Source organism: Hylobates moloch, unplaced genomic scaffold, assembly GCF_009828535.3.
Source record: "Hylobates moloch isolate HMO894 unplaced genomic scaffold, HMol_V3 SCAFFOLD_4, whole genome shotgun sequence".
NCBI lineage: Eukaryota > Metazoa > Chordata > Mammalia > Primates > Hylobatidae > Hylobates > Hylobates moloch.
In genome coordinates, this window is record NW_026652279.1 from 132794618 (window position 1) to 132822423 (window position 27806).

General features: G+C 34.9%; 1 protein-coding gene and 1 pseudogene across 5 annotated transcripts in view; one reads left to right on the top strand and one right to left on the bottom strand.

Moving 5' to 3' along the window:
• Window positions 1-27806, bottom strand: part of DACH1 (dachshund family transcription factor 1) — a 484950-nt gene that overhangs the window by 242598 nt on the left and 214546 nt on the right. For all 5 annotated transcript variants that reach the window (XM_058437972.1, XM_032151001.2, XM_058437970.1 and 2 more), the window contains one exon: window positions 1755-1870. In XM_058437972.1, coding sequence (XP_058293955.1) covers window positions 1755-1870 — 116 coding nt within the window. The remainder of the gene's footprint in view (window positions 1-1754; window positions 1871-27806) is intronic.
• Window positions 24149-24630, top strand: LOC131383321 (large ribosomal subunit protein eL21-like; annotated as a pseudogene).

Here is a 27806-nt window from a genome sequence, read left to right on the forward strand (position 1 = left end):
TGGAGTGCAGTGGCACGATCTTGGCTCACTGCAAGCTCCGCCTCCCGGGTTCACGCCATTCTCCTGCCACAGCCTCTCCGAGTAGCTGGGACTACAGGCGCCCGCCACCACGCCCGGCTAATTTTTTTTTTTGTATTTTTAGTAGAGACGGGGTTTCACCGTGGTCTCGATCTCCTGACCTCGTGATCCGCCCACCTCGGCCTCCCAAAGTGCTGGGATTACAAGCGTGAGCCACCGCGCCCGGCCAGAATTTTCAATTATTTACTATTAAAAACCTTTGGTGGCTGGGTATGGTGGCTCACGCCCGTAATCCAAGAACTTTGGAAGGTCAGGGCAGATGGGTCACTTGAGTCCAAGAGTTCAAGACCAGACAGGGCAACATGAAGAAACCCCATCTCTAGAAAAAAAATACAAAAATTAGCCAGGCATGGTGGCCTGTGCCTGTAGTTCTAGCTACTCAGAAGGCTGAGGTGGGAGGATCTCTTGAGCTCAGGAGGTCCAGGCTACAGTGAGCCATGACTGAGCCACTGCATTACAGCCCAGGTAATAGAGGGAGACTCTTTGTCTTAAAAACAAAAATTAAAATTAAAATTAAAATTATTGGGGCCTTGCTGAAAAAATATTAAATATATAAAATGAACAAATAGCTGAAATAGCTACAAATTAAACTCAATGATTTTTGTTAAATATCCACAAAGGTGAATGAACTGTTTAGACATTACCACAAAAATAAAGATGAATTAGAGATAGTCATTGATGTCAAGAAACTTCCACCCAAATATGACATATGAAATAAGATTACTCCATGATTATATTAGAGCACACAAGAAGACAAATGTTACAAAGAAAAATAAAATACTGATACAGGAATTTAGAGAAAAAAGAAAAACTCTCTTCTCATCTTGCCTGATTACCTTTATTGTATCAGCTGTATTATAATACATGACATTTATATGTGCATATGTTTATTTCCTTGATATACATACGATAAAGAAAAAACATTAATATAAATATTACATAATAATGTCAGCAATATTTTAATTTGCTCATGGATCTGGCTCATTTCCTGATGAAACAATAAAGATGGGCAAACATATGTTTATTTAAATAAAATAATTAATGAATGCATTCAGGTGGTAGAAATCAAATGAATTAATTTTGCTCCAGTGCATTATGAAATTTCTTTATGGTATGGAGCTTATGAAGTCAAGACTATTATTTTACTTATACATTTTCAAAATTCTAGAAATAAACATCCTTCAAATGGGTTCTAATAGAAACATATTAGTTTGCGAAAAATTACAAGACATTTCTATTCAATATAGTTACTGTCTTTTGTTTGGATGCATGTCTATCAATTTCTGGAATGCTAAACAAGCTTAAAATCCAAAGACCTGGGTTTGAATAATCACTGACAGCTACAGCTGAGTGACCTTGAGAAAGTCACTGATTTTCTCTGAACTTTGATTCCTTAATAAGAAAATAGGAATAATACTTTGATGTTTGATATTTGTGGTAGGATTAATTAAAATAACTTCTAGCACTGTGCTCAGTTCAGCTTTTATTTTATTTTAAATAAAGAAAAGATGGTAATCATAATGCAGTTTTGAAATAAATTATCTCAGTAACATTATCTTAGTGTGCACAAAATATAATTGATGTGTGTAAATATCGATGTCACCACAGATATATATAAAAGCTATGACATTGGCTGATTTTTAATATTTTTTGGCATAAGTGAGTAGCAGTCTTACCTGTTGGTGGAATTATCCCAGGAGACATGAGACCAGGGACAGAATGTGGCATGATGTGAGAGTTCTCTGGGGAGGTGATACTTTGAGTCCTCTTAGGAGGCCTTCCAGGTCTAGAACTGAAACAAACAAAAAATTTTTACAATTAAGCTGTTGTCTTACACATCATTTCAAAGTTGTTTCAAGTGGTAACATGGACTGTAAATAAATTTGTTTCAAGGACGGTTGCTTTTGCAGTTAGATGTAATAGACTTCCATCACTAATTAGATTACATGCTGAATTCATTTTCCTCATTGAAGATCAGCCACTCCTGATGCATAATTCATAGCCTGCACCTCGTTACCTGCTTCTTCATATTAATATCTATACACAGTTTGAATTGCCTCGTTTGCATATGCTAAAGTTCTGCATGCAGCCTTCAGCACGAAAATTATGCACTAACTTGTAATAATTATTACAGTCAGCCTGCTATTGATTTATGAGACTTTTAAAAACCAAATATGTGTAGTACTTGTAATGAATGATATTTTAAGGTTCTTCAGGAAATTAAAAGGCAATGGCTGCCTAAGGAAATGTTCTGCTTGTTTGATTTAATACTACAGTTAGCTGGGAGGTGGAATGAAAGAGTGATTCAGACCTATAGCACATTTTTCGATGATATGTTTTATTACTTCGCACTGCTAGCCTGATATCTAGATGATAAATGACAATACATATCTAATGTGTGAAAAGGTCTTGCAATTTCTTTATTTTTTGTCATTTAAAAGATAAGTCAAGTTATCATTTAACCCTTATTCTATTTAGGTGAACATCCCCCACTAAGTTCCCTTACTTTTAATATACTAAAATATACTTGAAAGGCCTAGGATTATTTGTAGGATATCATTAAGGAACTGCCAGTGTAGCATCTCATATGTACCTTTAGGATAAATAAAAATACTTTGTGTTTTAGACAGTACTGTACATTACATGCCCATTGCACAGGATTAATTATTACAATTATAAGCAGAGGTAGAGACAGTTATTTGCAATCATTAATGGAAAACAACCTAAAGTATATAATATTACAATTTTTGAAAACAAAGTTTTAGCATTGTGTTTCCACTTTTTGCCTCTGTATCATAAATGTGCTTTATGAAATGCTCTCCCATCATTTATTTGGCCAAAATGTGCCTAGATATTTCACCACTAACAGATATAGCCTCATAAATAAGCATTTTCATGTTTTGCCTTGGCTGAGATCCCTAGACTGATCAGAAGATTCAAAGACCTTATCTATTTAATTTAGGTAGGTAATGTGTATGGTCATTGAGCAAATAATTATTAAGTACCTGCTGTTTTCAAAGAGGTGCACTATGGAGGCTAATTTAGGAGAATGGGTTCTTAGACTTCAGAAATTTGTATTCTTGCCAAAGGGGAAGAATCTGGTGCATAAACAACTATGATGCAAATTGTAAAGTGCTAAATCCCATAAGAAAGTTGCAATCTGAATACTAATTGAAAGTTAGGATGGATGATGATACTACCATGTCATGGGAAGGAAGAAGGCAGCGGGAACATTAGAAGAGAATTCTAAAGAAGAGTTAAGCATGGAGAAGAAAAGAATAAAAGAAAATTACACTCCAGTGAGAATGTGAGAAAGAAATGAAACCATGAAAAATGTATGGATATACAGGATTGTTTCAAATGAGCTGAAACAAGTCAAATAGGAAGAGCAGCAGTGATTGAAACTGTCAGTTATTGCCTAGGGCTAGATCCTGGAGGATGTTGGAAAAAGAGCAAGACTGCTTGCTTGTCTTTCTGTTTTGTTAACCAATAGGGATATTGTCATGCTTATTATTCTTGAAGTATCTCTCAAGCTACTTCCTCTTATTATTACTTTCTCATGATTACTCCCCACTCTCAGTTGGCTTTTTAACTCTTGTTACTTGTCTGTGGTCAATCAACAGCCCTCTGATAGTATCCATTTTCCTTGAGTGATCTCTTCTATTAGCATCACTTAGATGCTAAGGGCTAAGGGCTAAATATATATCTACAGCCCATATCTTTCTCCTGGGATTTAGACAGATTAATGCTTATGTGCTGGAAATCTCTGCTTGGATGTTCTATAATAATCTAAGACTCAGCTTGTCTAAATCTGAACTCAGCATCTATCCCATTAAAACCTATTTTGCTTTCCCCTGGTTCAGCGAAATGGAATCTAACTGACTAAGCCAAAAATCCAGGAGTCACTTGTGTCTTTTCCTTCTTTTGTATACTCAACTATTATCTTTCTGAGGATATCTTTCTAATCTATTTTCTCTTCTATGTCCCCACTCCTACCTTCCAGATCAATCCCTCCTTTCTTGATACATGGTTACAGCTTTCCAAACTCTTCCAAGACACACATTCAATTTTGTCCCACTCCAGAGTCTAGAGTCCAGAGTCTAAACAACTCTCCATGCTAATTCCAGAAGGATTTTTATAAAATGCAAATTTGACCTTGCTTTCCATTTGCTTAAAGATATCAGTGGTTCCCTACTGGATTCACAATCCTTGAAATGGCATCAAAGCCATTTCAATATTTGATCCCTGACGGCTTTTCCAATTTCCACACTTTATTCCTACATTCATAGCTTATATTTGGCCCTACTCAGTTTCTTAACAGTTTCCTGAGTGGCTCTGGTCTCCTATTACACTGTCTTTAAAGATGCTGCCTCCTTTGCCACCAAAGCCCTTTTCTATGCCAACCCATCCGCATTCCTGTTTTATCTGACTAAACTTGCCTAAACTTTAATCATCCTTCCTACCAACCACTTCTAGTTAGTATTTTTTCTGTGCTCTATGATAGAGCATGGGGAACCTATAATTCTTCCTGCACTGATTGCAATAATTGGATTATTTGCTTATCTCCCAAGGCTACTTGACAGAAATTGCACAAAATATATCTGTGTGTCCTTAAAATGTAGCTCAGTGCCTGGTTCACTCTATATAGTAAAATAATAAAAATAACAATAATAACCCTATTTGTAGAGCCATTTCTCCCAAATCCCTCAAGTATACTACCTTATCAATTCCAGGGTCATAAAGTTTCCAAGAAATGAAAAGTAAGGCACAGAATGAGTTTGAAACTCTAAGTCTAAACGTAATGCTAAATATACTTCTCAAGCCCAGAGAAAATAGAATAGAGGGTTTGTGAAATCTCAAGCAAGATGCTGCAGAAAAAGTGGGAAAGAACAAGGAAGTTAAAAGATTTGAAATGTATAATAGCCCTTTAACTTGTTTTGATTTTAAAGAAAATCAAACTTCTTAGGAGTACTTTATTATTCTGGCCACAGGAATTGTCCCCACAGCCCTCACTCTGGAAATAGAAGTGAGGCTACTGAGTAGGAACACTTTAATTCATGCTGTGATTAGAATAGACCTGGTGGGCTCCTTTCACCACAGATATCTCCTGCCCAATCTATCACATTGCCTCAAATTCCACCAATAGAGATTTATTGCTTTCAGTCTTTAAGCTTTAAGTTCTTTTAAAACCTTTCATTAAAATGCAAATACTCTTGGTGGTGGTAACACCCTAAAGCCATCAGCTAACACCCTACTGGGGATTACTTTCAATTAGGTGAGCGCAAGCTCTTGGGATACCTTTGCGAAGAATGAAAGGGACTGAAAGAAAATACTAGTAGGGACAAATAAATCACTTACTGTTTTGCCTAAGAACAGGACAACAACTATGAACCTCTCGTTGGAGTTATTCCCAACTTCTTGGCTGAGGAGAAGTTGGAAAATTTATTTATTAACAAGACTTCCCTCTATCCCTTCATGACCTACAGTTAGGTTCCCTTATTGACAGGCTTGATATTTTATCCTTATGCAATCCTGGTCATTAACTCCTAAGGGATTTGAATATTCAGGGAAGATAACTGTAAAATAATTGAATATTTAAATTTCTTTCAAAGACATTTTAGGGAACCTCCAAGAGAACATGAGTAATACTCTAGCCAAAATCACAGATTTTATTGCCTGGATTGATCCAGCTGTGATACTGGCTCTTCCAATTTACTAGAAGGTATAGACTTGACCAAGCTACCTAACTTCTCAGAAAACTTGATTAAATCAGGATTTCTTTAAGAAGTGTTTTGTATGCTTTGTTAGAAATAAGTTATTCTTAAAAAGAAAATACTTAGAAAAACAAAAACTTAACTGAAAAGAGGAAGCGAAACAATGAAAAAAGCATTTTCTTCTGGAATGTTCAATTGTCTCAATAGTAGCCACTATCAACCCATCATTTTCTCTAAGAGCGACCCATTTCTATCCCAGAGGATTAGAGCAAGCTGAATTCTCCTAGCTCTAATCAAACGGAAGACCTCACTTAAATAATTACACTTAATAGCTTGAATAAAATCACAATTTATGATTTTGGTAATTGTTTTTGCCAGCTTCATGCATTAGCCTTAGTACAGGCTTTAGTATTTTCAAACATCTGCATTAAAAGAGGAAAGCAATAGCTTAGAGATGTCCACATCCACATTTAATATCCCAAACACTAGGGAATTCACCCAAGCACACTTTCTCCTGCAGTTCTAAATAAAAAGCTTTCCCACCCACTCCCATTCCCAACCCGCCACACACAGACAGATCGCCAGGGGGGTCTTCTTTCCTTAGTTTATAACACTAAATCAATCTCATGCTAATTTCAGTCTCTCTCCTACAACTGTATAATGTTTACTAACTTTTGCAGGTCCATTTCTTGTTTTTATTTAAGGTGAAGTCAAAATTGAACTTAACAAAAGTGATAGTAATTAATAAGAAGCTTAGTGCAAAAGAGCAAGAGATGTTAGAGTACTTTATAGAATTTTCAATACCCAATCTTCTTTGTGGACATCATCTTTTGTTAATCTCTTCAGTAGTTTTTGAGAAATTAAGCTCAATTCTCTTTCTAAGAGTTGGGGCAGAGAAACAAATAAAATTCAGAAAAACAAAAACAAAAACTGTGGTGTCTACACATTGGAAAATGTGAAAGTAGCTGCCCAGCAGAAATTTTAAGTACAAATCCTACCTGCCTGGAGAAAGGAAAGAAAAGTTCCATTCAACCATTCATTCATTCATTCATTCATTCATTCATTTATTCAAGAGAAAAGAGCTACTGTATATAAGCACAGGGCTAGACATTAGGGTTTCAATAATAAAGACACAAGCCCTTCTAGAAGAAGGACAATAAAATTAAATAATCTGTGGGGTAAGTGCAGCAGAAGGATACATGGCAGCAAATGAGCACTGAGATTAATCCTGGGACACAAACAAGCATTTATGAGTGAAAGCAACTTACTCTGCTGATCTGCAAGAGTTCATTTGCCCTCTCCAATCTATTTACCCAAGGAAAGTTCCAACTCTGTGGTTATATTCTGCATATTTTTTTCTAGGAAACTGCTTCTACAAAACCAAGAGGTTTGTAAACTTTATATATGTATGTATGTTTATATTATACATTTTATATATATACACATATAAATAATTTATTTCTGACGGGAAAGTTACAATTTGTTTAATGATTTGCATAGCCACTTGAACATTATGGAATCATGAAGAGTCATGTTTATAAGTTTATGGTAACATAGAGGAATGCTTACGTTCTAAGTAACATGAAAAAGCAAGATACAAACCTGCAGATATGGACATATCAGAGCACATGAGAGAGAGAAATCAAGCAAAGGAAGCAATAAATACACAGAAAAAAAGACTGAAAGGAAATATGCTAAAATATTGAATGCTTATCTTTGAATCTCTGAATGGAGAGCTACTTCTTTTACATATGAAGATTTTCGTTTCTCTGTCATAAACACACATTATGTTTAAAATATAAAAACAAACTTGTTTGTTTTTTGACACAAGGTCTTACTCTTTTGCTCAGGTTGGAGTGCCGTGATGTGATCACAGCTCACTGCATCCTCAGCCTCCTTGGGCTCAGGTGATCCTCCCCGCTCAGCCTCCTGAGTATCTGGGACTACAGGCACACACCACTATGCCTAGCTGATTTTTGTACTTTTTGTAAAGAATGAGTTTCACCATATTGCCCAGGCTGGTCTCGAATTCCTGGGCTCAAGCTATCCACTCGCTTCAGCCTCCCAAAGCATTGGAATTGCAGTGTGAGCCACCGCACCCCCAACATAAAACAAACTTTTAAAACTAATTTGACTTCAACAACTTGGATCATATTTTTCAGAGACTTCGTTGCGGACAAATCATGACCCTGGCTAAACTTTATTAGTGCCTGAAGTTTGCCTCTATCTCATATCATTAACCACATATAATTGTCCTTTTAATCTTTCCTTTCCATTTGAGTTCTAAAATATCTGCTAAAAAGCAGATGATTATAAACAAAAATGTTATCCTTGTGAGAACTACAAACTATGAAAAGTACAAATAATCATTGACATCGTCTAGATTAAATAAACCTCAGGAAATAGACCCATCAACACCAAAGGATATAAAGGACTTCCTAAGATTAATGTATGTATATCAATATTTTACCAAAAGAAGCGGCTGATTTGGAATCCTCAGTTTATCAATGCATAGTTTTCCCTTAGAAAGATGTTGTTAACTTGTTAGTTGAATTTTTTCTTTTTTCAGTTTCCTGAGAGGCAACAATCCAAATAATCCAGAAGCTATATGATTAACATTATTTTCCCTTCTAATGCAAATTTCTTCCTGTTGCTGGTAAAGCTTTGAGGGATACACTTTTTAAAATGGTGACTAATGTGAACATGTTTTCATTCTCACGTTCCACATTTGCTTGGACTTTTAGTGTTCTCTGTGTAGTTGTGTGTCCCAGTCATGTGCACTTCTCGGTACAAACAGATTATGAACTAATGCATCAAACAGATTACTTTCCCACACTCACCAAAATACAGAGGTCCATGGGGCACGTGCTTACAAATATCACCAGTGGACACCTAGAGAGCACTTTCAGCTTACTGGCTCACAAGCACAAAAGCACTCTCTCAACTATTTACATGGCAGGTATTTCAGTACACCAAATGAACAAATAACATACACAAATATGCAAAATACAAATGTTCCATGGGGAAAAAGTTAAAGTACATTTTAATTAAAAGTTTCTGTGTTCAAATTAAACTACTAAGCATACATATGTTTTGTGGAAGAACTTGACAGATTCCTGAAGTTTTTAATATTTTTGTTTACTGGGGCAAGTTATCAGAGTTTTCACTATATTACTATGCATTACATATCTCCAAGAATGGGGTAACATAGGCATTTACTAAACTTACTTCACCATGAAAACTGCCATTTCCAGTGAGTTTGTTTGTTTGTTGTTTGTTTAAAGACTTGTGCTCTAAACAACTGTGATATAATCAATGGTATGATTTACACTTGAATTATGAAAATTCCTCATCTCTCAACAGTACCAAATCATGTTCTATATGTCATAGGGCACATGAGAATTATTCCTCAAAAGTTAAGAAAACAGCAATTCACATATTCCACCGGATGCCAGAATGGGGGGCTTTACCCTTACATCACACCAGTATGTCCGGATCATTTTGGTTACCATTATCTATTAATATTACTGCATATATATTTGGCCACATTCTGTAGTTAAAGTTGAATACTGAGCAATGTAAGAAATAATTGGATCAAAGGGAAAGGTTTACAAAGCAGGTGATCATCTAACTTGAAACATTTTACTCTCTAGCAGAAGAAATGCAAGAGCTCATCATTACCAAAAAAATTAATTTCAGTAAACTAAAAGCATCATTAACAAAAAATAAACAGAAGTTAAAATTAGCTACTCTGGTGAGGATAAATTATTGTGTCCTCTGACCTCAAAAGTCACACTGTATACAACTAAAATGGTACAAGAAATTTATTTAATATAAAACCTGTTTAAAAAGCCAAAGACAAAATATCTGAAGTCTCCAGCTCAGTTGGAGCTACTACATACTGAATAAGGAATTACCCCAAAGAAAGAATTAAAACATATTGGAATGTAACTAAGCCACTCTTAAGCATTTGTATATTAAGTGTTAACAATTAATGACAGCCTAAAATACTAAAGAGAGTTCCTGTCATAGGTAGTTGGGGTAATCTCGCCCTCGCCCCTAAAGCTTCTAAGTCCTCTTCCCCTTTTTTTAGAATATACATAAGGTCTAAGTTAAGAAGATATTTAAAATCCATTATGTATATTAGTTATACTAATCTTAGAATATATTAATTATTATATTAAACTTAGTTTAAGATATGTTAACTTAATGAATATATTTTTGGAGCTTAACCTTTATCAGATCAGGGAGATGGATATATTCTTGCCTCAACTGGAATTCTTTACATCAATGGTAAATGTCCCTTTATAAAGTTAATCAAGTCACTTACCACTTGATAAGTAAATGCATCAGATTACTTTCCCACACTCACAAAAATACAGAGGAATATTTTGTGAGACTGAAATGCTTTTCAATGCAACTTAAAGTTTTAAAGAGACATACAATTTAATACTATTTATGTTTACCTTTCTATAGCATACATTATACATCCACATATATGATTTCTCCCAGAGTTCATACCATTTGCAAATTTCATTTAGTGGCATGTTTGTCTAGAAAGCTAAATATTTTTAATCTCTTAATCACCTTACAGTTTTCCTTTCTTCCCATAAGTCTTCCAGGCCACAGATGATTCTACCCACAACACCTTTCTTTTACAATTATGTGCAAAAGCTTACTAGAATCCCCTAAAGAACAAATTCTGAAATAATTAGAAACAATTGTAATTGGCCTTCTTAAAGTTTGGGAAAACATTAATACTATATTGGATTCTTTCTCAAAGGCTCCTGTCATACCTCATAACAATATTCTACAACATTTAAATTTAATATTAAAACATATTCCAAGCCCGGGTGCAGTGGCTCACACCTATAATCTCAGCACTTTGAGAAGCCAAGGCAGGAGGATTGCTTGAGCCCAGGAGTTCAAGACCAGCCTGGACAAGATGGCGAGATCCCATCTCTACAAACAACTTAAAAATTAGCTGGGCATGGTGGTGCATGCCTGTAGTCCCAGCTAGTCAAGAGGCTGAGGCAAGAGGATCCCTTGAGCCCAGGAATTTGAGGTGGCACAGAGCTGTGATCAAACCACTGCACTCCAGCCTAGATGACTAAGTGAGACCCCATGTAATATCTAAACTAATCTTTTACACCAACTATGAACTCCATAATCACAAATAAAAATGTTTTCCTTTTGTAATTTTTCAATTTACATTTCAAATGACAAGATATTCACAGCAATTACTATTGGCTATATTTTGTTTCAGCCAAAAGCAATGCATTCAGTCTTTTATTTCAATGGCATATGCCAAGAATCTGTTCATAAACTTGCAGTGGAAATGGTCGACCATCATTCTGTTTCTTCAGGTTATTGTTAATTTGGTCCCAATATGAACCCATGGCTCCTATCTCAAAATAATATCCAACTTTCCTTTGTAGGAGATGCCATTTCCAACACTCTCAAGGCCCCTTTTCCAAATGCTTTTGTTTTATTTTTGAATAGTAGATAAAATAATGAAATAATTGCAATTATATTATCTACTGTCAGGGATTGTGCTAAATTCACTATGTGATCTCTTTTAATACTTTGACAAACTTTTGAGATAAGTACTATTATAATCCTTATTTTTTTGATGAGACATTGAGACACCAGAAAGTAAAAGTAAAATGACTTACCTAATATCACACATATTAAAAGTAATGGAGTCAGGTTGTGAACCATGGCAATCTGGCTTCAGATGCCAAGCCCTGAGCCAGGTTGTGAACCATGGCAATCTGGCTTCAGATGCCAAGCCCTGAGCACCGTGTTATACTGCCATTGTAGCAGATTTGCATGTTAATGTAGTCAACAAACATTAATTGAACATGTCCATGTGCCTGACCTTCTAATATGTGGGGGAAATAACAATAACATACTATACCTTCCCTCAAGTAGCTCATGGTCTATTTTGGGAAATACATCGATATATAGAGAATTACACTAAACTGTGTTAAATACTGTAGTAACTGTTGCCTTGCATGGTTGTTGGGACAAAGTCATGGGGGTGCTTAAGGACAGATGAGGTGTGAGCAAGCAGGAGTTTGTCAGCTGAAGGAGAGGAGGGGGTGCTAAGTAACAAAACAGCCATAGAGGCATAGCCCCCCATTACACACACACACACACACACACACACACACACACACACACGCATACACTTCTGTAATGAAGCCTGAAGTACTCAAACTTGAGTACTTATAACATCTAATATTAGTATTAAAAGGTCATTTATTAAAGAAAACACTTCATAAAGTATTAAATAAAATTCAATTAATGTAAATCATATTAACAGCAATGTTTGGTGCTTAATTGGGTCAAAGGGAAAGGTTTACAAAGCAGGTAGTCATCTAACTTGAAACATTTTTCATTTCCATGTCCTTAGCATGGTTAGTCTCACACAGTCCAGCACATAATTATTCTCTAATAGTTTTATATATCAAATCTTCTCTATCTATACTGTGCATATTTCTGACTTTGAGAAATGTATTAGATATATGATGGTAGGCACTGATTTTTGGTCAAACATCTTCAGGATATCATGATTTGTTCGCCTATTTTCCTTTCTTTCTTTCTTTCTTTCTTTCATTCTTTCTTCCTTTCTTTCTTTCCTTCTTTCTTTCCTTTCTTTTCTTTTCTTTCTTTCTTTTTTTTTTGATGGGGTCTCGCTCTGTCACCCAAGCTGGGTGAAGTGGTGCAATCTTGGCTCACTGCAACCTCTGCCTCCCAGGTTCAAGCGATTCTTCTGCCTCAGCTTCCCAAGTAGCTGGGACTACAGGCGTGCACCACCATGCCTGGCTAATTTTTGTATTTTTAGTAAAGATGGGGTTTCACCATATTGGCCAGGCTGGTCTCGAACTCCTGACCTCTTGATCCGCCCATCTCAGCCTCCCAAAGTGCTGGGATTACAGGCGGGAGCCACCGTACCCGGCCCATTCACCTATTTTAAATGTATTTTCTTGTGATGTCTTATTTAAGAAGAATTTAAATAGAACACAATTTGGTGTTATATTAATAACTATATAGACAAAATCTGAATCTAACCAAAAATGAATCCATCTCCCCTTCAATACTTTACTGTAACAGGGATTTGTATTCATAAGATGGAAATTCATTACTCAACTGAGTTTTATTTCACTTTTCTGTAATCACTTTTTATCTTAATCAAAATTATTGCCATATTTCTGATATAAGAAGGAAATATTTTGTAAAGAAATTATAGCAAGCCAGCAATAAGAAGGAAAAAACTACAGCAAGTGTGCATAAATATTTAGATAATAAAGCAGCCATAACGATAAATTACTGGTAAAGTAACTAAGTCTACATACACACTACACACACACACACACACACACACACACACACACACACATACATTCAACAATCTGGTATGATAATACCCTCTTATCCATGGTTTTGCTTTTCAAGTTCAGTTACCAGTGATCAACTGCTGTCTTAAGATAAGTATGGTACAAGAAGAAACTCTGAATGAGAGAAAGAGAGGCCACATTCATATAACTTTTATTACAGTGTATGGTTATACTTGTTCTATTTTATTTTTGTTGTTCATCTCTTACTATGTCTACTTTATAAATTAAACTTTATCCTAGGTAGACATGGGTGTATAGAAACAAAAACAGCATATATAAGGTTAGGTACTATCACACCCCCACAAGCAACCATGGGGGGTCTTGGATCATATCCCCCATGGGTAAAGGGGATTACTGTATAAGCATCTTCACATATAAATCACAAAAGTAGAAAAATAGTTATGTTTGTATTAAATGATTGCTCCTTAGAGATGTAGTCTCAAATGAGGGTAAAAAAACCTATTAAATCAGAACTCAGAGAATCCTGTCTTCCCACTTATGAATGCAGAGGCAAGATGGCTGACGCAACCTAAAATGCATGTTTTCACCCTTCACTGACAAGTTATTTGTATGCTACCTCTAGAGAAAATGTACATAACTAATTTGTTTGAGAAACCTGTAAACACACACACACACACACACACACACACACGCACACACACATCTGCCATTCCCCTCCACTGTGTAATGCATGGGGAGCTGTCAAGAAACGTAATCTTGAAGCACAAATTCACACACCAGTTCCAGAATTCAGAGACCTCCTGACAACTTTTTGATGCCCCCGTGAGGATTCTAGGCCTATAAACTAATGAAAGGGTGATGTTAAGATAGACAAAGGCTGTTTCCAGCCTGCAGAGATTTAATAACATGCTTAATTCGTTACCTGACATAGATGATACCTATGCACCAAACATTGCTGTTAATATGATTTACATTAATTGAATTTTATTTAATTCTTGATGAAGCGTTTTCTTTAATAAATGACCTTTTAATACTAATGTTCGATGTTATAAGAAATTAAGATATAAACTACCAGAACCACAGAGTTGGAGAGGTCATTGGCACTTCTCCTTTCAAGCTTGAATAGACAATGTTTTATCATGGAATTTTTTTCTCCTGGAATACTAGGCTGAGGCTGCTTTTAAAATCTTGATCATTATCCTAATTCCCATGTTCCCTTATTTATTTATAGCTGAATCATATTTTAAAATACTAAAAACATATTGCCTTCAAAGTGTTGTTTAAACTGGCTAAAGCATAATAGCTCACATTTAGAAATGACATAATGTATGCACCAGAATTCTTTTGAGCACTTTATGTGTATTATTTCACTTAATTCAAGAAACTTCTGGGATGGAAATATTATTTCCATTTTATAAGTATGGAAACTGAGGCAAAGATACATTGAAGCACAGAATTATGGAGAATAAAAGTATAAGTTTTCTTATTATTTCAAATTGAAAAAAATTGTTTCTTGATTAAATCTGTACCTAACATTACATTAGAGAGAAGTCCAGAAAAGACAACAGCTATGACATTTTGATTTCTTAAAACAGAAGACAGAATTCCATATTTCAGTCAATTTTTAATTTCATTGCTTGTTAGAGGATTTTCTAATATTTAAAACACGGCTGCAGTCTTGGTAAAACTCCCCTTACAGTCCAGGACCTTAGATCTGATGACTCACTTCAAATGTGTCCTCTCTTTCCAACAGTATTAGTGCACAGACCTGTGTTAGGTGACCCCGGCATGCAAAGGCCTATTCTAGATACCACGGCAGAAACAAGACAGCAAAATATAACCCTCTCTCCAAAAGTTGTCTTCTTATTGTTAGACTACATAGCTATGACACTAAGCTTTAAGTGACTTTAGAAAGAGAAAGGTAAAAGAGAAGAAGCTCTCAGAAAACCTAAAGACAAAAAAGGCATTTAAGATGAGTCTTCACGCATGAGTATTATTTTAACTAACAGAGAGAAAGTGAGAAGAATGCATTGAAGATCTTCAAATGACATGGTCAAGGGCTCCAAGGCAGAAAAATGTGGAGTTCACCAGAAATGATGAGTGTGTCCAGGCCTCAAAAAATGCTCCAACTGCAAAGAATCAGTGAGGCCATTTTGGTAAATTCAGTATGTTTCTTATGCTAGTCCCAGCTATACCGCAAGTCCTTTCAGATAATCACCAAGGCTTGTTTCTTCTAAAGCCCTCCTCCACTGTCCATTACAGAGGGCAGCAAACTGTGTGTGTTCAGTAGCCTTGACTAACTCAACCAGCAGGGGTGAGTTTGGTAACTGCAGATCATCTTGTAAAAGGCAAAGCAAATATTGAGTGTTTAAAATAGGGCCTTCACAGATGGGCAATGTGTGATCTACTATGACACTCACACTTAGGAAGTGATAGTATGTGAAGTACAGTGCTCATAATTTAATAGGTTTTTATGAGGTTGGCATGAAAATTAATGTAGCTGTAATTATCAAGATAGGGATGAAAAACAATGAGATCTAGGGAGGGGCGTAAGGGCTAAGGGACGCCGATCTGGTGCTATGCTCATTGCCTGGGTGACGGGGTCATCTTCACCCCAAACCTCAGCATTACCCAGTGTTCCTATGTGACAGACCTGCACATGTACCCCCAATCTAAAATGGATGTTGAAATTATTTTAAGAAATCATGAGATCTAATAATAACTGAATTTACTATGTAATTATCATTATGCTGAACACTTTGATGCACATTATATAATTTAATCTCCACAATAACTCTATGATGTAACTATCATCATTATGCCCATTTTAGAGATGAATGGAATGGTTCCTGATGAGAGAATAAGTAACTTGAATAAATCACAGACTGCTAAAGAAGTAGGACCAGGCCTGTCTGTGCAAAAGTCCATGCTAAATTGCCATGCTAATCATAAAAACGTTTCTGCCTTAAGTAATTCACATCAGAAGTAAATAGCCATATCTAGATAATTTTTCAAATTCACTTTTTTTTTTGAGACAGAATTTCACTCTTGTTGCCTAGGCTGGAGTGCAATGGCGCAATCTTGGCTCACTGCAACCTCCGCCTCCCAGGTTCAAGTGATTCTCCTGCCTCAGCCTCCCGAGTAGCTGGGATTACAGGCATGCACCACTACGCCCGACTAATTTTGTGTTTTTAGTAGAGACGGGGATTCACCATGTTGCTCAGGCCGATCTCGAACTCCTAACCACAGGTGATCTGCCCACCTCAGCCTCCCAAAGTGCTGGGATTACAGGCATGAGCCACCACGCTCAACCTGAAATTCACTTTTAAGACTGCATTTCTATTCCACAACTCTGAATGTATTTACTATTTAAAAATATATGTATTATCTCTAAAAAGAATTGAATGTTCCTGTCTCCACACCTTTGCACTTGCTGTTGCTGCTGCTTAGAGCGCTCTTCAGTCAAACATCCCCATGTCTCACCTTCCCTAACCACTATGCAAAGTGCACTGGGTCCACTTAATAGTTCCCTTCTCCCACCTCACTGTGTTTCTATCTTAAGTGTTGTTCAGAAATACTATATAGCTACTTGTTTATTGGTGACTATCTGTCTTGCGTATTTCATGAGGGCAGAGATTTTGAATGTTTTGTTCACCAGAATATCCCCATTTTAGAGGAGCAATGTTTGGCACAAAGTAGGGACTCGATAAATATTTATTAAATGAAAAAAAATGAATGACTGAGTGAAGGAAGGAATGGATACACATTGGTGACCATCTGAATCAACATTGTCTTAGTAGTTATTTAAAGAGCTGAAAGGCTGGTACTCTGACTTGTCAGAGTGTTGTGTATGGCGCCAACTTGATAATGATGATAAAGTGGAAGGCTTTTGAGTTATTTCCTCCTTTGCATTACCCTGTCTCCAACTGAATATTGTGGATTTGTCTTAGCTCTTCAAAACGATGTGGTTGGAAACAGAATCATTCATAAATTTTTCAACTTATGGCAATCTATAGAGCTTGAAATTATCAACCAAAGTATTCTATGCCCAAATATGTAAATTTTTAAACATGGCTTACACATCTAGACACATGTACTTAAGTTTTAATTTACACTTTTACAATAAAGTGTTCATTTTTAATTATATTATTTAATCCAGGATTCTAGATTATCAAAAATAAACTACCTTTAAACTAAAATAGCACATTTTGTACTCAGAGATTCTTTCTTACACATTCATGGTAATATATGAAAGTCCTAAAATACCGCATTTAATACCATTGGAAGGCTATATTAATTTTAAAAATGGTGCCAAAATTTGCTAGCAATTTGAAAGGTTGAAAAGAGCCTGATTTTATGTGTTTTAAAAAGGAGATTACAAATTACAAATGAGTAAAAAAATCTATATTTGCAATAATACTTTATAAGCATGACATTAATGCCAGAAAGTACTGAGTAAATGATTGATAGAATTATACACATACACATTAAGAAAGTACTGAGTAAATGATTGATAGAATTATACACATACACATTAAAAACATTTTTAAGAAAATTAATGTTGAAATAAAGCGACAAAAGAGAAAAACGTGTATGTAAAAGATGGATAATTATTGCAGGAAATTGCTTAAACCCGGGAGGTGGAAGTTGCAGTGAGTCACACCACTGCACTCCAGCCTGGGTGACTGAGCGAGACGTCTTAAAAATAGATAAATAAACAATAAAACAAATGAAAAATCCAATAATAAATGACAAATGCATATGAATAGAAAAATAATACAGATATGTAATCAGTTAATAAACGTTAAAAGATTTACAATTTCACTAGCACATAAGGAATTAAAAATCAAATCAAATATAAAATATCACACTTTGGCCATCACTCTGGCAAAGCTAAAACATACTCATACTACACTGGTAGAATATAATATTTCTCAAAGAACATTTAACCCTCTGTATTGAAATTTAAAATATGAATACTACTTAAACCAACACTTTTATATTGATAATCTAAAAATTCATCCTGAAGAAATAATGAGAGAGAGAGAGACATAGAGAATATGCAAAAATAAAACCCTAAAGGCTCACATAATTGTGTCGGGTTGAATAAATTACGGTGTACACTAGACTGAAACTATAGTAGGTCATTAAAATATATATTATAGAAAGCTAGATTTTAAAAATACAAAAACCTGTCCATTGTAGATTTTTATGTGTTACAACAGGTTAGACAACAGTATGATCACATTTTATATAGGCTATCAGTATTTTCCTCTTGTGGATTCGGTTATATGTTATTAAATCTTTACTTTCTTACTAGTTTTTAAAATTCCTTAAATATTTGGTACTGAACAAGATTTTGTGTTCTATTTATTTATTTTTAAATCAGAAAAACACGGAAGGTACTAGGGGATCCAGGGGTAGATTTCGTGCCATTAAAAAAATTATTTTTCACACACCAGGGAAAACTAAAACATTTAATACTCTGAAAATGTTGGACAGAAGTAAACTGTGTATGTACAGAAGACCTTTATTTTAGAAGTGCATGTATAAAGAAAAAATAAATAATTAGAAATCCATTCTAAACTGACTGAATATAAGGATTGTAACAGGTAGATTTTATTCACAATTATATATAACTTGGCTATTTGTCTTTCACAAACTAAAATACTTTGGGGCAAATTCAGCTTTCAAAAGTCCTGTATACCAACGGGAGCTACAATTGCAAGAAAGTATTTTTACCAGAAAATATTATGTCAAAAACTTCTTAAAGGAAAAAAGATAAAAACGAATATAGACATGAGGATTGCTAACTACATTTTAAAAGGTCTCCTCTTTACTTACACTTCAAAGCAGTCAACTTTAAAATTGTATTTCAGGCCGGGCGCGGTGGCTCACGCTTGTAATCCCAGCACTTTGGGAGGCCGAGGCGGGCGGATCACGAGGTCAGGAGATAGAGACCACAGTGAAACCCCGTCTCTACTAAAAATACAAAAAATTAGCCGGGCGTGGTGGCGGGCGCCTGTAGTCCCAGCTACTCGGAGAGGCTGAGGCAGGAGAATGGCGTGAACCTGGGAGGCGGAGCTTGCAGTGAGCCGAGATCGCGCCACTGCACTCCAGCCTGTCACGCGAGACTCCGTCTCAAAAATAAATAAATAAATAAAATAAAATTGTATTTCATTTTTTGGTAACATTTAGCCTGACTTTTTCAAAAACTAGCTTTTCCTTCTTTAGGCTTCAACAATGAATTTTATTCAATCTCAAGGCCTCCCTGGCTGAATGACAAAGAGTAGTATATCTTCCTAGAAGACATGGCCTCTTTGGAGTAAAAGCACTATACTCTTTTATTGGGTTCATCGATAGGATTTATTCTACCTTGAATGGGTGGTGTGTGGTGAGTAGTTTATGAACAAAACCCTCCTGGCATATAAACTGTCAATCTGAACAGGATGAAAAAAGAATGGAGAATCTTGCTGGACCTGATGTTATTGCATCAATCCAAATAATTTCTCTTGTTTTCAATCTTCACACAAAACTTTTCATAGGGTTTGAAGAAATATTTGAAGGGATGCCTTGAGTGTGCGTATTGGTCTTATTTATAGAAACGCACAACTAACAAAGAAATATCAAAACTTGCATCAGCTTTTCCAACTATATTTTATAGCCAGTTATATGAAATTGCTATAGTCTCACTTTATGTCAAAATGGATTTTTTTACTTTCATTAAAAAAATGTTAAAAGCAATGCTCCTGTTCTTATTTAACTATATTTCTGAATCTGAATTGCTTAAAACAGTTACATGTTTTAATTTTACCACTTTTTTTGTTGTTGTTTTCTAGTCACTGTTTGCTTGACCACCTAGAGTAATTCATTCTGAAAGTCTGTGAAAAGTGTGTGTGCGTGTATGCATGTGCACACACACATACACACACACACGAGACACACAGTTTGGACACAGGTTGGCATCCTCCATATGTGCTGAAGTCAATGGAGCTAGCAAATGCATTGAGAACAGGAAATAAGAAAAGGCAAAGAAAAAAATTGATCTTAGCAAAAACTGGGAGCCACCCCTGCTGTTAAGAGAGCAAGCTGGCCAGGCAGGGTGGCTCATGCCTACTATCCCAGCACTTTGGGAGTCCGAGGTGGGTGGATCACGAGGTCAGGAGTTCGAGACCAGCCTGACTAACATGGTGAAACCCCGTCTCTACTAAAAACACAAAAATTAGCCGGGGGTGGTGATGCGCAGCTGTAATCTCAGCTACTCAAGAGGCTGAGACAGGAGAATCACGTGAACCTGGGAAGCAGAGGTTGCAGTAAGCAGAGATCGCACCACTGCACTCCATCCTGGGTGACAGAGCAAGACTGCAAGACTCCAAAAAAAAAAAAAAAAAAAAAAAAAAAAACACAAAAGAGAGAGAGAGAGCAAGCTTAGTTAGAAATAAGCAATCCTAATGAACATAGTTACATTTGAGGACTTGCCATAGGTTAAGTTAAATCACTGTGACTACCTGGACAGCCCTGAATGCACAGCTATAGTAATACTCTAATATGGCAAGAAAGAAGATGTTCTTACCTCCCATGGAGTTAGGGTATACAACAAAATCTTTATATTTGAAAACAAAATTAATGCAAGTTGATGTTTCCAAACTTTCCACATCCCTGATTCTATCTGAGCTTTTAATTGGTTATGAGAAGTTCAAAGTAAATTAGCCTTTAATAAGTTAAATGTAAAATCCATGGATTTCTAAATTTTAACTTTAGTGAAGTATTTTCTAGGAACCTTTCCCCAATTATAGAATAAAAAACACAAAACCAGCACTTGACTTTTTTAAAATTTAAAATCTGACTTGCTAATAAAATTTTATCAATCCTTCCTGATCTTAAAGCACAAGTAGATATTTATAATTTGCATGCATACATCAGAAATAAGGCAGATGCAAAAGGTTATTAACTGATATGCAAGCAAGGACAGCATTTACTTAACAAAAACACAGATTCATTTAAATCTATTTTTATAAATGCTTATATATGTACTAAGCTATTTGAAGTCAATAAATATAAGTGGTTATCAAATTACTACATAATCAAGACATTTGCTTAGGTAAGTGTATATTTAAATCTGAGATTTCATAATTCAATATGATATGTGACAATCAGAGTTATAATTAATACATATAACTTCAGATGCAATTGTTTTCCAAAAATTGTAGTACTTTAGTAACCGTGTTTTTTCCTATAATGAATGATGCATATAACTCTGTATCTTATTACAAAATATTTTCTATTTGATGATTCCTTCTTCAGATATATAAGTGAAAATCACCTAAACATCAAGATGCAATCCAGAAAAATCAAATAAAAAAGGAAATGGGAGATAGTGACAGAACAAAAGGGGGATTGATAGGAGGTAGTTAAGGAAGTAACTAGGGTTTGGAGATGAAATCTAAAATGCACACTAAAATGATGGACTAAAACTAAAATACAGATAGAGTTTCTGGAGGTAGAAAGATGAAAATAAGAATCAGAAAGTATCCTGTGTGAGATGATAAAATGTAGGTAAGTAAACAGAAAAGTAAATTAATTCAGAGTAATAAAAAATTCAGATTTCATGATGAGGTGTGAAGGTTTGTTCAATTCCATACTATATTACAGTGTTTGATTATATAGTTGTTTTTCAGCATGGGAGCCTAAACTTCTAGTCCAGTGCTTTTTTGCAACACTAAAATAAAGTTTTCTATTTGAAAATTAAGTGCCATGATACCAACTCCACATGCCTGAGTGTGCATGGAAAAGCTTCAGTTTCTGTTATCTGTCTTCTCTTTTTCCTCTTCTTCTTATCCAAAAAAAAAAAGTATTTAACACATATATAAAATGATGCAAAATCTAAGTTTTTCCATTCTATTCTAACATTCCAGTTTTAAAAGTTATGCAAGTCACAAGAAATGTATACACCAAGTTCAATTATTCACATCTAAAGACGTGAAATATATGAATTAAGTTCTCAACTTCAAAATGACCCTAAATTGCATATCATTTTTATATAAACTTCCCCTTTAACTTACTAAATTAAACTGAAAATCATACAGCATATTTAAATCTAGATTTCTTATGAAACAATTTCCAAAGTTTGCTGCCAGTGAATTATTCCCTTGATTAGCTTGAAGTACTTTGGAACAGGGAAGAAAGAAAGTAATTCTGGGCTTGTATAAACATCTACCTTCAGTGAGCTTAACAAGCAAACATTAACAAATGCTTTGCATCTTATTTACTTACAACAGTCCTATAAAACAATAAACTTCTGAAAGCAATTACTTTAAATTTATTTTTCCTCTACATTGAAGCAGAAAATATTGTCACGGAAAAGGTAGCATTGAACTTGTATAATAACAGAGATTTATTGAGACAAGGAACAATGCTGATTAAAAAAAAAGAAAAGCATTGAAATATACCCTAACATCTTTCCTGAAACACATGATAATAATTATCTTAGGAAAAGGTGGTACTGACAACAGCATAAATGATGCTGCCAAATCGAGAGTTAATTTTATTTTAAAGGATTAAACCATAAATTACTTCGTTAAAATTAGTGAGAAAAAAAATAGATCTCTTCTAAAGTCAATTTAATCAATTCACAAGAATTTTGCACAAGAGAAAAAATTATTAGACCATAACATTCCAAGAGGTTATATGAGAATCATATTAAAGAGACTTGCCACTCTTATTCAGGAACTAATTAGGAATATATATGACTGGATTTTCAAATATCTGTTTAACAACTTATAGTCTAACATATTTATTGCCATCTCAACCTAGATTGTAAAGCAGTAGTTGGTTAGGATTTAATCATTTTTAAAATGTTCTCTTTTTAAAAATTTACTTCTAAATAAGGACTAATTTTCTTAGTTGTGTGTCATATAGTATCTTAGCAGAGTCAAAAGATAATGGGCATTTAATAAATTCATGTTGACTAATAAGTGCCATGTATTGTTCACAATTAGCTATTCCCTCCCTGACCTTGCCCTGCTTTCACATAGGCAGAACGAGAGTAACATTTTTCTTCATTATAGAAGGTTTTCTTCCTTTTTTAATTTGGGCTTGGCTATGGGACTTGCTGTGGCCAATGGCATGTGAGCAGATGTGACCTATACCATCACTGGGAAGAAGTCTGACAGGGACCAACATAGATCTGTCCCTTCCTGAGCCTCTGTTGTCTTCTATGAGAGCACATGGATGAACAGACCATAGCAGAGCTCAGCAGAGTGGTCCCTGATCGGCAGTCCTCAAATAAAAAGAAATAGTTGTTGTCATAAGCCAGTGAGATGTTGGTATTGTTTGTTGCTGCAGGTAAAGCTGACTGCACGAGATGCGTCATAAATAACATAATTATTTTTTGTGATACTTAAAATGAAGAGCATGTGTATGCTAGAGCTCAACTGCAGATAGAATGCATCAGAAGTAAACAACCTTTATGTGAAAAGAAACTCAAAGATTTCAACATCTATGAGTAGGGTAAGGACCCTGCATAGGACTAAGAGTAGACCGCTAATCACAGCAAATCTGCTCCTTCAAGCTAATTCTGCATTCACCCTTAGGGGAGGAAAAGAGGAGAGAAAGTTGGATTTTAAATGATGGTACCAGCTATGTGAAGTCTACACGTTAAGACAGATATATTGATAAAAACTAACTTACTAAATATTGTACCTGATTATTAACAAATAATCCAAGACCATCTGACCAGGTATGGAGGAGAAGATGAATACAGGCCTAAAATGAAGTTATTACAATGTGAAAAAATTTTACTGAGTTCAAAATAGAGTGATAAAAATTCACTTTTGAACTACTTAATGATGACATTTCATCTCTTCAAATAAGGAAGTGTAGAGACAAACAGATTTTAATTTAAAAATACAATATATTTAAGTATGCTTCTTTGCTTCAAAAATCAATGCAGTCCTTTCTTCTGGACCCGCCATCTTCCAGTAATTCATCAAAATGAGAAAAACAAAAGGAAAGAAGAGAGGCACCTGATATATGTTCTCTAGGCCTTTGAGACAACATAGAGTTGATCCTTTGGGCACGAATATGCAAATCTATAAGAATGGTGATATTGTAGACATCAAGAGAATGGGTACTGTTCAAAAAGGAGTGCTCCACAGGTGTTACCATGGCAAAACTGGAAGAGTCTACCATGTTCCCCAGCATGCTGTTGGCATTGTTTCAAACAAGTTAAGGGCAAGCTTCTTCTTACCAAGAGAATTAATGTGCGTATTGAGTATATGAAGAACTCTAAGAGCTGAGATAGCTTCCTGAAATGCATGAAGGAAAATGATCAGTAACAGAAGGAAGCCAAGGAGAAGCGTACCTGGGTGCAACTGAAGCACCAGCCTGCTCCACCCAGAGAAGCACACTTTGTGAGAACCCATGGCGGAGAGCCTGAGCTGCTGGAACTTCTTCCCTGTGGATTCATGGCTTAAAAGGTATTAAAAAAATAAAAATAAAAGATCTCTGGACTGTGAAAATGTTTCTCTTTATTGAGTAAAAGTATGGCGTCCCTTCTCCCCAAGAAATATTTAAAGCAAATTTTAATTGTGTCCTAATTTATTGTGTAACATCTTTATTATTTGAACAATGTTATTTTTTACTGAAAGATATGAGGTGGCTTATTGTGCAACAAATTGCTCAATTGGCTAGAAATCGGCCAGATATTATTTATGAAATATTTGTACTGGTTTGAAGGTAGGTCCTCTAAATCATTTTGGAAGAAATAAAATAATTAAAAAATAAAATACAATAATAAAATCAATTCAGTAATTTCTCTGATACATTTTGATTAAAAGACTATTAATTTACATTCATATTTTTATGGTAGTGATGTTGAAACTAGCACTAAGCTATATTTCCTAGCACATATATAAAGAGTGATCCATCATGTTTAGAGATAATGCTGTTCAAGGTATAAGGTGTAGGACAGGACCAAAATTATCAAACAGCTAAGGAGTACAGAGTGAATATTGTCAAGGTAGACTGTCATAAATCTTGGACTTGGTTTTCCTCTGGTAATAATATTTTGTGTTAACATGTTTATCTTTATTTATTCAATGACTCTGGGTTGGGAAAAAGAATAAAGTCCACAACCAGAAACTAGAAAATGCCCTAGAGCACTATTTAGGGACCGAAATGTTGTTGGCTACAACTCTCAGCACATTGGGCTTCACTTGAAGAAACTAACCTATCTGCAAATGAGCACTTGCTTATAAGTAGATAAGGACTGCTGAAGCGTATGGAAGACAGTGGTTTAACATCATTTAGAACTCATCATTAAAAAATCATTAAACATCATTAAAAATGAATTTATTCAAAAAATGTTTTATGGATTTGAATTCTTCATTGAATTCACACAGCTCAAGCCTATCAATGAATGTATGTATAGGCAGATAGGCATTTTGTTAGCTACCAAAGAAACTCCTCCAATCCTTCCATAGCAAAAACTTGGGAAAAGTTATTTTCTGATGTTAAAGAGCCAAAAGACTTTGCAATTACCACTTAGATCTCTATATGAAAAGTCTTTCTTTCTTTTTTTTTTTTTTAGAATCAAGTAAATCAAGTCTCATCTCTTTTGAGCATGTCATGAAGTCTCCATTAAAACAATTAGTAATTATCATATGGTTCATACAAATTCAGTAAGTGTGCTTCTCTATTCATATCTCCTTTTCCCCTTTCTCCATAGCACACTTGTTCAACAACTAATCTTCAATTTATATCCTTTTTCTTTTGTACCCTTGTACAATAGCATATATTTATTTATTTTTCTTGTTAGAAACTATCAGATATTTTTTCTTATCAATTAAGAAATCTAGTGATCATAGCCTTGTCATCATAAATATTCTCTACCTTTACCACCAGCTTCAAGTCATGTAAAAATTCAATCAGAATAGGATATTTTCTAATGCGAATGTTACAGAAGTCACACTTGATCTTAGCCAAAAGGCCGAGAAGCGATGAACGTTACAGAACTCACAATACAACCCTATATCGTCTTAGAGTTTTTAAGTGGCATTTTATTATGTGCAACTTCCTTGAAATTCTAAAAAGAATCAGGACAACAAAAGGGGTAAAAACTTATATTATTAATTGTATTATTAATCCTTTTATTAATTAAAACTGATTATTAGCCTTTCATCCATTTAAGAACTTAGTATTAATTGAAATCTATTGGATAGCATATTTATATTTTTTACAATAACTGAGATGCATTTTTAATAACAGCCTCCTTAACTGAAATCCCAACAAAGATAGCATATTTGCAAATATTCATATTTGAAATAATCAAAACAGTAAGAAATAATTTCCCAGTTTGTTTGCTATTTATTTTTAATTATCTGAAATTTAGCAAAAACATGTGAGGTGATTACTTGGACATATTCCATCCTTTTCAAGCACTGGCTTGATACAAAAATGAAATTGATTTCTTCACAAATATGAACTATAATGTTTTCTTGATAATTTCACTCACCCAGATTCTTTCAGAATAATTCTATTTGCTTGTGGCAATTTTTTTCACTACACAATTTTATTCTATATCTATTTTTCGGACCAAAATATGCATTCTTATTTGAAGTATTATGTGAAGTTGAAAAACGTTAAAAAGCATTAATTCTCATATTAAAGTCAACTTAATACTATATGTCCTAGAATTATTCTTTGAATTCTATTGCCAGCTGAATTCTGACATTTATAATGAATCTGCCTCAGTACAGTAAGAGTTTACAGTGGCTATTTAAACTGTTTTAAAGACCTTATTGATAAACTATGATTTTCATTTTAATATATCTAAAAACTTTATTTCCCAAATCATTTGATATTAAAGTCTTTGATAAATACACATTTGAATGTTTTTATTTCCCATAATCATCTTCACATTTAATTTAATACATTTAGTGAGTATCTCTTCCTGTGAGGAAATTGACTAGGTCAAAGAACTTGAAAGAACATTAAGACAGATCTGTCCCCTCATGGAACTTGCAAGCTCTTGGGGTGACAGGCACATACATACACATGCAGTAAGCATGCTGTGTAAATGCAACATAATAAAGATGTGAACTACATGCTGTGGGAGCATTTCTTGAGGCGGTCTCAGCAGGGCATGCAACCTGTGCAGTTGCACAAGTCACGTGCTTGGAAGAGTTTCTTCTGCTGGATTTAATGCTCCGCTGTCAGCATCTTGAATTCTTACCATTTTAAAATAAGGGACCCTACATTTGTATGTTGCACTGGGCTTGTCCTGAAAGTGAGCCTGTGTACATGGCACCCAAATGCAGATGGTGGGCTTTGGGGAAGGAGTAGCCCTGAGCTTCCCAGAATACTTGGGTCATGAAAGTGAACTGGAATTTGGCAAGGGGAAAGAAAGTAAGGAGAGGCAAATAATCCCGCAGAACAGAAGTAAAACAAAGGCATGACATAATATTTGCTTAAACATAATAATTAGGCTCTTACATCTAGAGAAGATGAAATTAAGGAAGGATAATTTGTAATCAGATTTCCAAGGGCCTTAAAAGCCTACCTAGATTTTATTTATAAGAAAAGTAATAACTTTAAGCAAGGAAATGGAATGAAATGTCAATTGGTGTAAACATAAAGTTGGAGAAAAAGA